The 19,192-nt window shown below is 33.5% G+C and overlaps 2 protein-coding genes across 3 annotated transcripts in view; both read right to left on the reverse strand.

Annotated features, from left to right (window-relative positions):
• Window positions 1-19,192, reverse strand: part of LOC139496278 (neogenin-like) — a 229,785-nt gene that overhangs the window by 101,362 nt on the left and 109,231 nt on the right. The window lies entirely within an intron of this gene.
• Window positions 1-19,192, reverse strand: part of LOC139495338 (uncharacterized) — a 46,597-nt gene that overhangs the window by 11,540 nt on the left and 15,865 nt on the right. The window contains exons 2-4 of the mRNA XM_071283643.1: window positions 11,120-11,140; window positions 833-1,390; window positions 7-105 (exon numbers count right to left, since the gene is read on the reverse strand). Of these exons, the coding sequence (XP_071139744.1) occupies window positions 7-105; window positions 833-1,390; window positions 11,120-11,140 (678 nt within the window). The remainder of the gene's footprint in view (window positions 1-6; window positions 106-832; window positions 1,391-11,119; window positions 11,141-19,192) is intronic.

Here is a 19,192-nt window from a genome sequence, read left to right on the forward strand (position 1 = left end):
GACTACCTTTAATTGACTTAACCCTTTCTAAAACCTCGTCCATTGTTTTCCCCATCATAATGTGCACCTCTTTCGTCTGACATTCAAGGGAGCATGTGCAGATATCTGAAATCATATGAATAAACATTTTTCATTTCGTCACAGCAAAAATTATTATTCAATGTAAACAGTTACTTCGGTTATTTCGATATTTGTCGCGGGACTGTCTTGGCAGCATATTTGAATTTATTTTAATATACATGTAATTAACTTTGTCAATTTGTTTCATATTTTTATCAAGTTATATGCATAAATGTGTTGCAACAAAAAAACTCTTTGTATGAAATATATCAACCTAGGAACTTGATAATTTGCGCCACAGACATTCATAGTTATATTGAGATGTTTGCAGTCATAGAAGACCTCTACAGGTATAAATATGGGCAAGTCTTTGTAAATTTTGTGTGTTCTGGTCTTTACCTCATACCAATTGGAATTAAAAATTACATCTATATATGAAGGGATATTGACAAACGAAACACATTGTGGTTCATCGTACAGATTTCAATTGCAAAGTATTTGTGTTACGTCAGCATCGTGTCAACTTATTAAATCATACATATTTTCAAAGATCATTGTTTGAATCCAAAAAAAATCTAAAGCCTTCGTGTCCAGTATATTGGCTCTGATTATTTGATTTACCCGGGAATTTATTAACGTTTCAAGTGTGTTTCTATTTAGTTAAAAGGAGTGACATGAATGACCAATAGTTCTGCCAAAAACGTGGCATAAACCTGTCTGGGTTTGTGAAATATTTCTGTTGTTCTTTTTATATGACTTATTTGATACGTACGTTTAAAACATTCTTGCTGTTGTCTTTCCTCAAGCAATTGTTCGATGTTTTTTTGATCAAGTAAACATGATCTGTATTGTTGAATCCTTTCTTCGTATGTGGAACCCTCTGGTTTTTTTAAATATTTATCCAATCTTCTGCTAACAGTTATACTACTATCGAAGAACTCGGTAAACGATTTTTCCGATACATTTGCATCCCATTTATGAACTAAATGATTTCTCGCGTTTCTTATCCTCTCTATGTCATCGCCAAGTTCTATTTCTTTAGGTAATGGATTAGCACCCCAGTTTCTAGTCGGAACAGCTATGAGGTTGAAATGCTTAATGATTTTATACATAACACTGATATCTAATTTTGCAAATCCATCTGTAGTCATTGTTTTGACAGTTTGCCTTTCAAACTTTTTGATATCTATGTTAGATTTCTTGATCATGCGTTTTAGCGCAGATGGAGGAATATGTGTGTCTGCTAGTAAATCTTGCAGCATTTCTGTGAAAATGTGTAGTACAACAAATGTACACTGCGCACATCTTATGTTATCATCTGATGCAAAATCTGTGTAAGTAATGATAGTATATGCATAAATAAACTGATAGATAAAAAAAATCAAATATTTAAAGGATTTTAATTATGGAGAGCTCTTCATATACTCATACGTAGTTTAAACGTCAAGCTTTTTAGATTTTCTAAAACAAAAGTTATTTGAAAAATTGAATGTTCAATACGATAGGCAGGAATAATAACCATAGTAATAACAGTTGAAATTTATAAAACAAGAGAGATGTAGGAAATCATTCTGTAATTCTTTAAGTCATCGTCAATTCTCATCATCTTCGAATAAAAAAAACACTACGAAAGTTTAAGAAGAGGGATTCCCTTTAAAGAAAACAAAAACTAACGGACCTTTATGTTATATGTAAAAATTTGAACAGTTACAACTTTGAAAAGGAAAAAAATGTACATTTGCTATAGTTTCATATTTTAAATACATTTAGTGATGCAAAAAACCATAACCATAGATTGATATATCTACTTTAAATGTAGATACATATTACATCAAAAATATATATTTCTCGATATTTATTGAGTAATTACTGTTTGCCTTTTAAAATGGCAGTGAATGCCGATTTAAAATATCTTAATTCAAGCCGGAAACATAGCACATTCATATAGAAAAGGCTATTTTACCGGCAAACTTTTTCCAACTGCAAAACCATCCTAAAAGATAATATTAAAAAGTAAAATCACAAAAATACTGCTATATGTTCACCTAGTTTTATTATTTTTTGGGGTTTTTTTTGGTTTTTTTTGTTATCACAGTAATAAAATTTGACAAACACATATACCTTCCTGACATCATACACTTTACATGTAAGCTATTTAATTTTTGTCATTTTAATGCAATCATTAATTCCCTTTACTCTTGACTAGTCTTGAGTTATACCTTGTGTTATTAATAAAGCATCAGGGGGTATAATGGTGGACATAGGGCCATCATAGTGCACATAGTTTGTATGGCCACCATTAATCAGAGAATATTAACAATCTTAAAATAGAACACTGCATGAACAGTAATCACTAAAATTCTTAGTAACATAACAAAATAAAATGCCACCTTCTCGTTTGCATATCACCTCAAAGATAAGACATTCATTATAAGCTAACACATTGTAGCTCTTTTAAAGTAAAAAAAAAAGAAGAATGTGTCTTTGGAACACAAATGCCCATCCTTTGTAAATATACCACAAGTTAATAATTTTTTTCGATTTACAAAGGGACATAATTCAAAAACGGCGAAAGTAACAACACCCAAATCCGAACTTCATTTGTGTTTGGTGGTTATACATTGTGTATCGGTTTCATAACTTACTTCATCAGCTTGAATATCAGCTCGTCCTTTCTGGCTCGCTTAATATTCTTGCTGATGAAGTCAGTATAAAAACACACAAAAGCCATTATTCTATATTGCTGGTGATCCGATGGATAAATCATTTGTAGAGTTGTCACTGACTCAGACGTACTTATAAATATAATTATTTTCTGTGACTGTATCTTGCATTAATTTGTAGGATCCTTTACTATAGATAATTGAACTGATCTGTAACAATAATATCTCCATGCCTTATATATCATGTACTGTAGTACGAAGCTAGATTAAAACTGGAAAGGTAACACACGACCACCGAAAGCTTTATTATTGTGAAGCCCAGGTGGTCGTGTGGTCTAGCGGGACGGCTACAGTGCAGGCGATTTGGTGTCACGATATCTCAGTAGCATAAGTTCGAATCAAGGCGAGGGAAGAACAAAACATTTGCGAAGGAAAATTTACAGATCTAACATTGTCGGGTTGGTGTTTAAACGAGTTATATATAAATATATATATATATCTTCCCAACTTAAATGTCCAACCGGTGCATATAAAAATGATAATACAATAATGTTTAACGTAGTTTGATTTATTTTATCGTTTCGTTGTCTAGTATTACTACTTTCTGTAGGGGTTGGTGGTCTTCCTGGTGCATGTGCTGTGGTGCAAAAGGTAAAATAACAAAAATGCCGAACTCAATTCAAAACGGAAAGTTCCTTATCAAATGGCAAAATCAACACATCAAACACAGCAAAAACCTTTAAATTCATGTAATCATTTTTTTGCTGACATGACAAATACGCCACCTGTGTTATTGCTATTTTTGGCCTTTCAGATCTGCTCCTCCCTTTTATCTAAACTAATGTTGTTGAAAATACATTTAGCCTTTTCTGATCAAACAGTGTGGGCTACTTGGCCTCTTCAATTTAATAATCATTTTTTTTATAATTTCAAAAAAAATACAAACTTGTGTTCATATGTTGCTTTCCAACCTTAAAATTCAAAAAAAAAAGAAAAAAAAACATAATCTGCTTTTTTTTTTAGAATAGGGAAATACATGGCAATATGGAGAAGAATTTACTAATAATGGTGATTTCAATGTATCTTGTGACTTCTTCTTCTTATGGTATCCAGTTATCCATCAGATTTTTGATGATTACTAACTGCTGCGCAGGATGCGTAGGATGCGTAGGATCATAATAAATAAATATTTACAAAAGAATAGTGCCATAAATAAACAAATACTAACATAACATGTGGTTAAAACTAGTTACATAACTACTAGGTTTACTGTTCTATATTGCAGAGAACAGTAGGTGTCAACTGTTCTCCAAAAAATATTTTAGAGTGGGAGAAAGTACTACCTTTGGATGTAATAGTACATTCCATTGTGTAATAGTAAACAGAAATCAAAGCGCTGTAAGCGCTGAAGGCAGTTAACCAAAAACCAAGGCAACCGTAATTATGAAAACTGTGTCAACATTAAACATTCATATATAGTATACATTCATGTTTATCTAATGATTTATTTATTAAGGCAAATAATTTATATGTTATCAAGGTTTCAAAAGCAATGCATATATCAATGTATATTTTTTTATGGTGAGTCTGCAGTGGTACAAGTTCCCAATGATTGCAGTTGTTCTACTTGGTAGTTAACCTTGGTTTTTATTTGACTGCTAGAAGTTCAAGTTGACTTAGTATGAACATATAATAGTATGAATGGACTGGTTTCCCTGGAAAGAAAACTGAGTTTGTGTTCTATAGTACAAAAGTTATGAGACACGAATCAGACAAATGTTCACTACAACAGGGATCAAAGGTGAGGTATGACTGACCTGCCCATAGTAAATGTAAATGATTTGTTATTTTGTCCCATACATATGGATACATATAATTTAGGGGTGGGGATCTCAACGGTTTTCAAGTTCTCAAACAGGTAGGGGTAGGCAGAGGATTTAGGGGGCAGGGGCCGCCCCCCCCCCTTTTTGGGTAAAAAATTGGTTGCTTATATAGGGAATCACTGAAGCGTGACTGGAGCGGGCCCACACTTATGAAAATTTCTGGATCCGCCACTGGGGGTAGGGTGACCCTAGGGACTTCCCCTACATTTCCTTTTATTTGTTATATTGTCCCATACATGAATATATATGGTTTAGGGGTGGGGATCTCATTGGTTTCCAAGTTCTCAAACAGGAGGGGTTGGGTGACCCCAGGGACTTTTCATTTAATTAGTTATATTGGCTCATACATGAATATATATTGTTTTGGTGTGGGGATCTCAACCGTTTCCAAGTTCTCAAACAGGAGGATTGGGGTGACCACAGGGACTTCCCCTATATTTTATTTGATTTGTTATATTGTCCCATGCATGAGTATATATGGTTTAGGGGTAAGGATCTTGACCATTTCCAAGTTCTCAAACAGAAGGGTGTACAGTGACCTCAGGGACTCCCCCTATCTTTCATTTGAATTGTTATATTGTCCCGTACATGAATATATGGTTAAAGGGTGGCGATCTCAACGGGTTTCAAATTCTCAAAAAGGAGGGGGTGGGGTGACCCAAGGGACTCCCCCTATATTTCATCTGATTTGTTATATTGTCCCATACATGAATATATATGGTTTAGGGTTGGGGATCTGGACCATTTTTAAATTCTAAAACTGGAAGGGTGGGGTGACCCACAGCGACTCTTCCTATATTTCATTTGATTTTTCATATTGTCACAAACATGAATATATATGGTTAAGGGGTGTGGATCTCGACCGTTTCCAAGTTCTCAAACAGGAGGGGGTGGGGTAACTCCAGGGACTCCCCCTATATTTCATTTTATTTATTATATTGTCCTATACTTGAATATATGCAGGGACGGATTCAGGGGGGGGGGGGGGGGGGGTTGCGGGCTTGCACCCCCCTTAAATTTGCAAAGCATGCGTTGTTCTCAGCTTAATAAAGAATATTCTGATAATTTTACCTCAAATTTTGTTTAGCCTCGCTCTGTTCGGCGAAAATTTAAGTTTGTGCCCCTCCTAACCTAAAATCCTGGATCTGCCCCTCATATGGTTTAGGGGTGGGGAGCTCGACCGTTTCCAAGTTATCAAAAAGCAGGGGGTAGAGTGGCCCAAAGAATGCCACCTATATATCATATGATTTACTTACATTTAGGTATATATAATATAGTTGCATTATTTGTGAAAATAAAGAAACTTTCAGCTACTTTAATTGACCCTAAGGCCTTCAAAATTGAGAAAAACTAATAACCCTTTGAAATTGCAGTAATATGTGTATACTTTAAAAGCATCTCACATGTATTATCATTATTTATCACTGATAAAGAAAATTTAGACTGTGACCATGAACATGTATATTGTTAGATATACTGTTGCCAGCTGTCACGTTGTATTGGATTTTTAAATTAAAATTTGTCAAAAAGTACTTTTGAGTTTCTGTATAAAATATTTTTCTGCTTTTTCTGCTTTTTCTTTCTTTTACATATATCTTTTGGTTTACAATTCTAGTGTTTATATTCATTTACCATGCATAGATTTATTTTTTTCACCTGCTTTGATTTATTTTGTAAATAATCGCTAAACCCGGAATTATCCTTATCCGCTTCCGGAATCTGATCCGATATTGTAAAATTTTGTCTTCACGGCCGCCATTGTTATGTGTTTACAATGTTGTTTTTGTCAATCAGATACGATTTTACTCGAATTTATACAATATTTGTCGGCGATTTTCTGTATAAAGCTAGCGGTTGAACAAAATGAACATCGCTGTCATGAATAATAATGATAAAAATAAGTTTTTAGCTCGTTTAATTGGAGACTTTGGTGACTTGCATGGAAGGTTTGCAAAGTAATTTCTTATTTTCTTTCAAGTGGAAGCAAACTCCATACAGCGTTATCGTTCGGGTCATACTTCCCTTTTTCTCCCAAAAAAAGAAGCGTAGCCATGCAGATGTCACCACTGTTTCGGAGTTTGAAGTGGAAGGTGACTACGTCGGGCGTAGCTAGAAACCAACTATCCTAGTCGAAATTTCGCTTGCAAAAGTGGAAGGTCGCGGACCTCGGACCACCGCTAATTTGCACACCTGCCTCCAAATTGAAAAGCTATGAAAATTTCTTATTCTAATTTGAAATTGCCGCCAACAGCATGAACAGTTAAACTTATTATATAATAGACTACTGACGTAATTGTACTACGTATTGATGACAAACAATATCCCTACGACTTTTGCCATTTGGGAAATCTAAACTACTTGCCTTAAGAGATTTTCGGCGATTAAATATTTCATACAATTGTTCTTTGACATCTTATCTAAAAGCACAAGTCATAATGAACTACACAAGGATTCTTAATAAGCACTACTTCCTATGTGTAACTTCAAAACTTTTGGATAAATCCACGATCATTTAAGGTTTTTCTGGTCATATTTTTTGTAATCCAGAATAAAAAGTATTAAAAAAGTGTTCAATTAGTTATATATAACATAGTAGCGAGCTAGATAATAACAATGGCAAGTATTTCAGCATTTATTGGGTAGAACACAAATCGAGGGCGCTCGCATAATGCAGCTTAACTGCATAAAAATGAATATTTGTAACAGTCTTTAAATGTAAGTAGGTGTCTGCAACTTTGTGGATGAAATATTCGGGTTCTATTGTCTGTTGGTATGAGTAATCTAATGGTAAAGCGACAATATGGTGAACAATTATATAAAACATTGTAAGTCTAGTTTTAAGTCTGCGTTGTTGTAAGGTAGGCCAACTTAGAGTATTGAGCATGTCTGTAACGCTATTGGTGTTGTGATAACCTATCAGCCCGACGGTGAACCATCTCAAGTTTATTACATTGTTCAGCAGTATGAGGGTTCCAAACCGAACAAGCATATTCTAATTTTGGTCAGACAAGTGCTAGGTACGCCTGAGACTTAATGTTTGTGATATGTTTTTAGATTTCTTTTTAGAAAGCCTAGGCTTTTATTTGCATTACCAATGATAGTGTGTGTATGCTGTGTCCATTTCAAGTCAGATTGCAGTGTTATACCAAGATATTTAGCGGAGGAGACAGATTCTAGGGTATTGCTGTGAAGGATGTAGTCGTTTTGATTGTATTTTTTCTTGTTAGAGGCAGTGAGAACTGTGAATTTGTCAGGATGGGAAGCCATCAGCCAGTGTTCTTCCCACTTTGCAGCAGCATTAAGATCTTCCTGAAGGCTATCACAATCTTTTTTAGATTGGATGCTTTTGTAAATAATGCTGTCGTCTGTAAACAGTCTGAGTTTACTGGATTTCAAATATTCTGGTAGGTCATTTATATATACCAGAAATCGAACTGGACCCAGAACTGTTCCCTGTGGGACACCAGAAGTAACTGGAGCAACATCTGATGACTCTCCATCCAGGACAACTGTTTGTGTGCGGTTTGATAAAAAGGCAGAGATCCAGTTATTAATAATAAGTGTTTCATTTTGTATACCATAGAAATGTAGTTTGTACAAGATTCTTTGGTGTGGGACTTTGTCAAAGGCTTTGGCAAAGTCCATAATAATAAGGTCTGTTTGGGTGTTATTGTCTGAATTTGAAGCTTATTCTTGTATGTTAGATAGAAGTTGTGTTTCAGATGATCTAGAGTGTCTGACGCCGTGCTGGAGGTCGTAAAATAGGTTGTTTTTTTCTAAGTGGTTAATTAAGTGTTTTGTTTTGACATGTTCCATTAGTTTGCAACTAATACAAGTGAGAGAGATTGGTGTGTAGTTAACTGCGTTGTATTTTTCCTCTTTTTTGTATGCTCGTTTGATATTTGCAGGTTTCCAGTCAGATGGTATACAGCCAGTTGTAAGTGATTTCTGGAAATATTGGTGAGGTTTGGTGCGGTTATGTTTTGAAGCTGTTTTAGTATTCTGCCGCTGATGTTGTCTGGACCAGTGGCTTTGTGTGGATTGGTGTTGTGTGTGTAATTGTAAGTGATGGTATGACTTGATGGGGACTTGGCTTTATCAGGCATATTACTTGCTGTTTCGGTGGTAAAGACTGATTGGAATTGCTCATTTAAAATGTAAAAGGGAAGTCGATGTTTATAATATGTTAACATTTTATGTGGGATATTTGTATCTATTGATTTTGTGATGTTTTTAAATAAATCCCATATTTCATTAATAGTACTGTTGTTGTTATTTTTCATAACAGTAAGCTCTTCTAAGTTGTCCGTCATACCAATCATTTAAGAGAAACAGAATATTTACCTCCTTCCTTGAATTTCAAATTTTATCTCAATACATTGCACAGTTTTAGAGATATGATCAATTTGGTCTGTTATATATATATCAAAAGTTCAGAAAAAGCTATCGTTAAAGATTTATTTTTCATTTTTTCATGCCCATTTCATATAACCTTTTAACTGAATTTACAACATCTTCCAAAGAATTGATATCCACATCTTTATCAATACATAATTTGAATGATCCGAAGACAGACTATTTTCACCAATTTGTATATTATGCAGTCTGTTAAAAAACTTTAAAATTTGATGCTAAATTGTTAAAATCCATGAGCTTCTGACCTTCCCCATGGACACTATACCAGGGCAACCGGAATTACGCCTCCAATTCATAAAATCCAGGCCTAGAACTATTGAAATGTAAAATAACGCCTTATACCCTAGAATTTGGAATTTCTCGTTATTGGTCTACTGCTGTTAAGATCCATCCAATCATGTTAATATACCATAGACAATTAATGGAGAGAATTCGGCACAAAAAATATCAAATCCTGACACTTTAACTATAGAATATACATTATACATGCTCCAAATCATAAATCGTTCCATTAGTGCATCTTACAATTACTTTATGTTTTTTAGCCAAAAAAAGGTCCAAAATTTGTTTCGCCTCGCGCCGCTCGTTGAAAGATTATATTATACACCCCCTCTTTCAAATATCATGGAAACGCCCCTGGACTACATATAAAGAGATATTGAACTCTTTGTTTTCTCCATTTTATCACACAAAGTTCTCATAATTCAACAAAACAGGCAAGGTTAAATGAGTATTAATGAATACTGTGTAGAATGGAGTGTATTCTGATAGAAAATGGTTTTTAAAGGCAAAGTACTAACTACTTGCCACAAAATATGCCTATTAAAATTGAAATCTACTTGATTTTATTGGCGGCCATCTTGAAGAAAAAAAGGGGTCTAAATATATATTCAGATTTTGATGAATTTGCAACTTATTATTTATTTATAGAGTGTTTATATTTGTCTAGTATTTGTTTCTTTCTTTTGGTACCTCATTCATAAAATTTAAGAAAGATGAGTGGAATTACATCAGTTTAAAGATGTCTGATTGGGAATGAAAAATCTTTGTATAGTGCTACCTTAATAACTGCTCAGATAAATAATTCTACTGGGCTTGTTTTAATAAGCCATCTGGTTGATATAACAAACTCTCATTTTAGCTTTTATTCCAAAGCTTACTGGTCTTGCACAGACTTCACTGTTTTCACGAAAGGTGTAATGCAATCAACTGCATCTAGACAGCATGCTGCTCTTGTGTCTAGCATTATAATGCATATATCAAGACAAAGCTTAAGAATAGAAGTTTGTTACTTATATGTGAATTTTTACTTGCTTTACATATACATGTTTCATGTTTTATCTTCACAATTTTGTCGAGTTATAATTTGCTAATAAACTAGGAAAACTTGCTAGTGTTAAGTTTTGCAAAGCCAAATATGAACGATCAGAGACTCAGGATCTAGATTTGAACTCCATGCAGACAGTGGTAAACAGTTGGTTAAAATATTTCGAGAATGACACAGATATACGAAACGTAAAAACCCCTCCTGTTACACAACCAATGACGTAACGTTATTTTCATTTTGGGGTACGAACAATGAGTTTACCCATAGTCCTTTAGCAAGCACAAGCACAGTATTCAGCTTGCATTATAGATACTGAATACTGTACTGTGTGTGTTACATTTTATTGTTGTGTCGTTGTTCTCCTCTTATATTTAATGCGTTTCCCTCAGTTTTAGTTTGTACACCGGATTTGTTTTTTTTTCTATCGATTTATGAGTTTCGAACAGCGGTATACTACTGTTGCCATTATTTAAGTGTAACCAAAAGAATATTTCGCTGTGCAATCGAGCGGGACTTATTTGTTGATTTCTATGAAAGATGTTTGTTTGGAACTTATATCACAGAAACTTATTTCACTTTTTTAAAACTTTTAATATTGGAACAAAATGCATGAAGCTGTAATTTTTATTCCTGAACTTATTTCACATTTGGTCAAAGAATGTGTTCCAGAACAAATTTTACAATACCATTTATTCTGTTTATCAAATTGTCTTTTATTTTTATTTCAAAATTTAACTACATTTAAATGCACTCAACGATGAAATACTTACCCGAGCTTCTTCTCGTCTCTTCTGAAAAATAGGGGAAAAATTTACTTTATTACATTCTATTTATTGAATGGTATCTTATTAATGATTGATTACGTTTGGTTTGATTAAAACTTTAATTCATCGAGACTACAGCTTAGGAATATGAACGTGCAAGACCCTTTAATAAATATACTGACAACTCGGATCAATCGAAATTTTAAATAAAGCTATAAAAGCTCTTCAAAATACCAAAGATAATCGGAAACTCGATGAAGTACATGTCTCCAAGTTGCGATCTCTTGAAGAAGATGTCGTAGAAATGAAGTGGAGATCAATGAAAAATAATTTAATTTTCAGTGGATTATGGTATCAACCAGACGAGGATACTGAAATAAAAATACGAGATTTCATCAACAAAGGGCTTGGCATATACAACACTATATCCTTTGGAAACATCGATTCGGGGAAAAAGATCGAGACGGTATTAGACCTATAGTAGCTCGCTTCATCCAGACGAGATCTTGAGTATGTCTTGAAATCTGCGTACAGATTGAAAGGTACCGATTACGGGATAAAGAAACAATTTCCAAAGGAAATTGAATTAAAACGCAAAGAACTTTATCCTATATTAAAACAGGCTAAAAAGGACAATAACAAAGCGGTTCTAGTACGAGATCGATTACATATTAACGGAGAACTTTACAAACCGCAACTAAATATTTCAAACACTCAAGGAAGGGAATATAGAGATAGCCTTAATAATAGACCAACAAACCCTCAGATTCCAGTGAATAGTGGCCCTCCGGTTCCACCAAGGCCCTATAAACGTTCACGCATAAATTCTGACGAGATAGAAAATACTCATTTATAGGACAGGTCAACAAGAGGTGAATTAAAATTTTCATTTTTAAACATGTGTGGACTTGAATAAAAATCTTTAGCACCAGAATTTTCAGATCTCGTTATCAACAACGATATCTTTATATTTGTAGAAACAAAAACAGATAAATTAGACAGTATATCACTCCCTAACGGATATAGTTGTTTTAGTAAACATCGATCAAAGTTTAAAAGAAAGTCAGGTGGTATAGTAATTATTTACAAATCTGAACTTTGTACAGTGGATACAATTTTCGAAAGATCTTTTAAATGACACTTAAATGTACTAATGGGCTGTGTCTATATACCACCAGAAGGATCTAAATACTCATCGGTAGATGCTTTTACTGAAATTGAAAACGAATTTCTTCATTTGTCTGAACCTAATCTAAAAAACGTCTTAATAGGTGATTTTAACGCTAAGACATCTACATTACCGGATTATGTTATCCCAGATCAACATTTACTTGAAATTCTAAATACTGATGATACACACACGAGGCATTACTTTTCCGATTACAATGGACTCTTAACAAACAATATTTCCTTGCAAAGATATTGCAAATGTGCATGTCGACCAATACGTATGGTCACCGACTTCTAGAATTGTGTAAAAAAATGAATATATATATTGCAAATTCAAGAATAGGTAATGACAAATCAGTAGGAAAAATTACTTGTAATGACGTAAGTGTCGTTGATTATCTAATACTTAGTTCTGATCTTTTTCAAATGACAAAGAATTTCGAAGTAGAAGAATGTAATCCTATCCTATCAGACGTCCACTGTAACCTTAAGTTTACTCTGGAATCACAACCATATACTAATAACAACAATGTGAAAACCGTCGAGAAGCAAGTTATAAAATGGAATAATAATAAACAAGATAAATTTGTCAAATGTGTTAAAGAAAAAAAGTCTGAAGGAATACGGGACATAGAAACTATTCTTGATAAATTAATCGATCGAAATGATACTGTACAACAAACCGATATTGATACGGCAATGAATAAAATTTGTGGAATATTTAACAGCTCTTCCATATCAGTGTTTGGAACAAAATGTAAAAACCAGAAATATGCAAAGCACAATGAAAAACCATGGTATAAAAGAGGATGCAAGAGCAAAAGAAATTTATTTCATCAGGCTAGACAAAGATACGGGAACTTAAAGAGTAAAGAAAATAAAAAAGCTTTAAAAGAAGCAAGTAAATCTTATAAAAAAGAACTAAATCGGAGTTATAATGATTTCCAAATGAATACCGCAAAAGATCTTAGAAAACTGGCTAAATCTGACCCAAAACGGCTATGGCAAAAATTAAATAGTATAAATACCAACAAATCAAAAAAAACTGATGCTGTTAAAATTGAAGACTTATATGAACATTTTAAACGTCTAAGCCAAGATGAAGTCATTGAAGACAACTCAGACATAGATTTAACAAAGGTACCACCAGAGAACATCAACAGAATTTTAAATTCTCCAATCACAGAAGAAGAAATTTTGAAAGTCGTCAAAAAAACTTAAAAACAATAAGGCTTGCGGATATGATGGTATTGTGAATGAACATATTAAACATACGGTTAAGGAAATGTTGACCATCTATCACAAGTTATTCAATATTGTTTTAAATACTGGGAAGGTACCAGATTCATGGACAATGGGAATTATTCAACCTATCTACAAGAATAAAGGCAATATATATGATCCAAGCTCGTACAGACCAATAACATTAGTGTCATGTCTTGGGAAAACTTTCACATCTATCTTAAACGAAAGACTTGGGGAACTGTCAACTGAGGTCAATCTGATTTCCGAGGCTCAAACAGGTTTCAGAAAAGGTTATAGTACATTGGATAACATATTTGTATTACATTCATTAATATCAATTTATCAAGCACTTGGAAAAAAACTCTTTTGCACTTTTGTTGATTTCTCGAGAGCCTTTGATACAATCTCTCATACATCTTTATGGATAAAATTACAAAAGGCGAATATTTCTGGGAAAATTTTTAAGGTAATATTTAGTATGTATAGTGATGTTAGATCTTGCGTAAGAAATGGGAACGAAGTGTCAGCCGTTTTTAACTGTAACATTGGAGTGAGACAGGGAGAAATCTTATCCCCCTTTTTATTTGCTGTTTATCTAAACGATCTGGAGTCTTTCTTTGCTGGTAATGATGTTCAGAACTTGCAAGCTATCGAAAATATTTGCCACAATCATTTGCATATATATATTAAACTTTTCGTTCTTTTGTACGCCGACGACACTATAATTATATCTGAAACGGCCGAATCAATTCAACATGCCTTAAATGTTTTTGAAAGATACTGTGTCCGATGGAAGTTAAACGTTAATTTATCGAAGACAAAGGTTGTTGTGTTCTGCAAACGGAAATTAAAAACATTACCAAGTTTCAAATACTTAACCATTCTATTGAAATTCAAGATTCTTATCCATATCTAGGACTAACCTTTAATTATAATGCTTCATTTGCAACAGCGAAGAAACGTCATAGCGAACAAGCACAGCAAGCTCTGTTTAGTCTCTAAGCAAAGATACGTAACCTCTCAATACCTGTCGACTTACAATTACAACTGTTTGGTGCACTTGTACTTCCAATTCTGACATATGGATGTGAAATATGGGGATTCGGAAACAATTACATGTTGAAAAAAATCCATTTACAGTTTTGCCGGAATGTGTTGAAAATTAGATCGTCGACACCAAATGTTATGACACATGGAGAACTTGGTCGTACACCAATAGATACCGTAATAAAATGTAGAATGGTGTGTTTTGGAACAAACTTCTCACCAATGAAATTAAACTTTAATATCAGTATACTTTATCAAATTATGTTCAACTTAAAAGATGATCACACTTTCAAATTGATGGATTATATTAAATCGATCCTAGACAATGCCGGACTAAGCTATGTTTGGACTCAGCAATCACCATTAGATATAAATCAACTAAAAATCGTACTGACAGAAAAACTCAAAGATTCATTCTTTCAACAATGGCATGGTCAAATTGACAACTCATCCAGAGGAGAATTTTATGGACTTTTAAAAACAATCTTTGGCTTAGAAAACTATCTTTTAAAATTAACACCATTCGAACGTAAATATATTTCAAAATTAAGATGCTGCAATGTAAAAATTCCAGTGGAGCTGGGAAGATGGTATAGAATTCCAAAAGAAGAGAGGACATGTAATTTGTGTTTAACTGCAATTTGCAATGAATACCATTATTTATTCGAATGCAATTCTTAATTAGTAAAAAAATATCAGAAATCAGCATATTCCAGAGTACTTTGTGAAATATCCGAGTGGAGCAAAAATGAAAGGACTTCTGTCATTGACTAATATTAACGTACTTAAAAATGTGTCTTTATTCATTTCAAAGTTAACTAAAATATTATAATTATATTAAAATATTATAATGTAAAGTAAAGTAATTTTCTATATATTTCATTTCTAAGTTGTTTTATTAAGGTCTTTCCTCTCCGCGAGGAAAGACCTTATTGTTTTTCTCCTGTTTTTTTTAAGGTCTTTCCCCTACATGGGAAAGACCTTATTGTTTTTCTAATGTTTTTTTTTCTTTTTAAGGTCTTTCCTCTCCGCGAGGAAAGACCTTATTGTTTTTCTCCTGTTTTTTTTTTTTTTTTTCATCCAGCATATGTTTGACATGGCCTCCCCTTGTTTCTATTCGAGTTATCAAAACCAAATATGGACCATCGGTAGACCTCATCATAAAGTATTACCAGATGAGGCTGTGTAGGTTTTCATCATCCCCTTTAGAAGTTATCTCCCTTTTATTGGTTTTTTTCGACATGCCCCCCCCCTCGTTGTTTTTAAAGATATCATGACCTTATTTGGACAAAAGTTAGATCTCATCATGATGTGTTACCATATGAGGCTGCTAAGGATTTCATCATTCCCTATGAGAGTTACGTCCCCTTGAAGCAATTTCTTTCTTTTACATTTTTCTCAAAAAGTATTCAAGATAGAATCGATTTGAAAACGGCAACATGTACAAGACCAGATGGCAATGATAATAAACATATACAATCATTTTGTTGTTAACCCTTATAAGGAGTTATTTCCCTTGAAAAAATATACACAATTTTTTAAAAATTGTATCTCGAGAACCGGATGTCGTAAAGACTTGGGACCTACACCAATAATCTTAAGTTCATGTGACCTTTAATTTGCACCCAAGGTCAAAGGTCACCAAGTGCAAAAAAAAATTACGCTGCAATTTCAAACTTGCATATTAAGAAAACGATAAGAGTTTACTGCATACTTACAACGTATAAAATGTTCCTCTCGACGAGCTCTACATTTTATACACTGAGCTCAAAAGATTCCGACTGTCTGTTCAAAAGTTACGACGGGATGATTCTTAAAAGTATAGTATTGTGTGTATATCTTTTTAAAGGTAACAGATAGAAACCTACTATAAACTGCAAAGATGATCAGTAGTTCAAGACCTTCAATTTGAGGTCAATGTCAGGTCATGATGAAATTTCACCTTGACCTTCACATTCTACTATGACCTTGACCTTGTGACCTTTGAAAGGTCAAGTGGTCCTGAGTTGAATGGTGATAGTCCCATGTCTCTACGACTTCCGGTTCTCAAGTTTTGTATTGCATCATATATTTGATGATTAATTGTGACCTTGGTGAACTTTGAAATTGTCCACATTCTTTTTCTATAATGTTGTCCTTCAACTGTAGATCATTTATCATTTAACAGATTTGAGATATCTATTGTCGTTTTAGAGATAATGCAGTTTCAAGTTTTGCGAGCGGAGGCATGTATTTCTGAATCATCAAGAGCTTACCACTTAAAATGTTTTAGAAATTGAAGAGGTTGACATAGTTATATGTTTGACCAAATACCAAAAACATTCCATGGAAAAAAACACCAAAAAATCAATTTGAAATTTTCATGTTTTGCATTGACTTTGTAAGTTTCATAACTTCTATTTATATAGTTGATATTGCATCATTATTTGCACTTTGTTAAATGGGGTCATCTGATATATCAAATTGAAGGTCTTAATAAACTCTACTTAAAAATGAAAATGTTAAACCCCCTTTTCATCCCAGGGGGAAGGGTGGGGTCATTTAGTGCAAACATTCAAATTTCTCAGATGGTAAGGTTGTCGCATATCAAATGAAAGAACATAAAGCATACATTTCAAATTTCAAATTGACGTCTCCCAAAAATTGGTTGGATGGGGTCATTGAGTGCAAAAAATAAATTTTCTTTTACGATAGGGTTGTTGTATATCAAATGAATGGTCATGATGTATACATTTGAAATATCAAATTCCCAACCTCCAAAAATTGGTTGGATAGGGTTATTAAGTGCAAAAATCAAACTTTTTAAAACATGGCGTTGTCGCATATCAAATGAAAGCTCATCTATTCTGTGTTACATATATCATACTTCCGATCTCAAAAATGTAGGCGGATGAGGTCATTAAGTGTAAAAAGCGAAAAGTTTCAGAAGGTATGCTTGTCGTATATCAAACGAAAGGTCGTACAAAGAACATTACGAAAACATCACTTTTACAGGAAAGACCTTTCAATTGTTTTACAAACAATTGAGATACTAGTTCTTTTTTAAGGTCTTTCCCCTACATGGGAAAGACCTTATTGTTTTTCTAATGTTTTTTTTTCTTTTTCTTTTTTTTTTTTTTTTTTTTTCTTCCAACATTTTTTTGACATGCCAGCCTCTTGTTTCTGTTGAAGTTATTAAGACCAAATATGGACCATCGCTAGATCTCACCAAGATATATTACCAAATGACCCTGTTAAGGATTTCATCATCCCCTTTGGGAGTTATCTCCCTTTTATTGATTTTTTTCAACATGGCCTCCCCTCGTTGGTTTTAAAGATATCATGACTTTAATTGGACATAATGTAGATCTCATCATGATGTATTACCATGTGAGGCTGAATAGGATTTCATCGTCCCCTATGAGAGTTATATCCCCTTGAAACAATTGCTTTCCTTTGCATTTTTCTCAAAAAGTATAAGAGATAGAATCGATTTGAAAACGGCAACATGTACAGGAACAAATGGCAATGTTAATGAACATGTACAATCATTTGTTGTTAACCCTTATAAGGAGTTATTTCCCTTGAAAAATTGAACATAATTTCAGAAAAAATGTATTTCGATAACCAGAAGTCGTAGAGACTTGTAACCTTCACCGATAAACTTAAATTCATATGACCTTTAATATGCACCCAAGGTCAAAGGTCACCGAGTGCAAAAAAAAATTACGCTGCAATTTCAAGCTTACATATTAGGAAAACGATAAGACTTTGCTGCATACATACAGCGTATAAAATGTTTTTCTCGACAAGCTCTACATTTTATACAATAAGCCCAAAAATGTCCGACCGTCTGTTCAAAAGTTACGACGGGATGATTCTTAAAAGTATAGTATTGTGTGTATATCTTTTTAAAGGTAACAGATATCAACCTACTATAAAGTGCAAAGATGATCAGTAATTCAAGACCTTCAATTTGAGGTAAATGACAGGTCATGATGAAATTTCAACTTGACCTTCACAGTATACAATGACCTTGACCTTGTTATAGTTGAAAGGTTAAGTGGTCCTGAGTTGAATGGTGCTAGTCCCATGTCTCTACGACTTCCGGTTCTTAAGTTTAATATTGCATCATATATTTGATGATTAATTGTGACCTTGGTGAACTTTGAAATTGTCCCAATTCTTTTGCTATAATGTTGTCTTTCAACTGTAGATCATTTATCATTTAACAGATTTGAGATATCTATTGTCGTTTTAGAGATAATGCAATTTGAAGTTTTGCGAGCGGAAGCATATATTTCTGAATCAACAAGAGCTTACCACTTTAAATGTTTAAGAAATTGAAGAAGTTAATATAGTTATATGTTTGCCCAAATACCAAAAACATTCCATGGAAAATAACGCCAAAAACTTAATTTGAAATTTTCAAGTTTTGCATTGACTTTGTAAGTTTCATAACTTCTATTTATATAGTTGATATTGCATCATTATTTGCACTTTGTCAAATGGGGTCATCTGATATATCAAATTGAAGGTCTTAATAAACTCTACTTAAAAATGAAAATTTTAAACCTCCTTTTCATCTCAGGAGGACGGGTGGGGTCATTTAGTGCAAACATTCAAATTTCTCAGATG

This window comes from Mytilus edulis, chromosome 11 (assembly GCF_963676685.1).
Source record: "Mytilus edulis chromosome 11, xbMytEdul2.2, whole genome shotgun sequence".
In the NCBI taxonomy this organism is placed as follows: domain Eukaryota; kingdom Metazoa; phylum Mollusca; class Bivalvia; order Mytilida; family Mytilidae; genus Mytilus; species Mytilus edulis.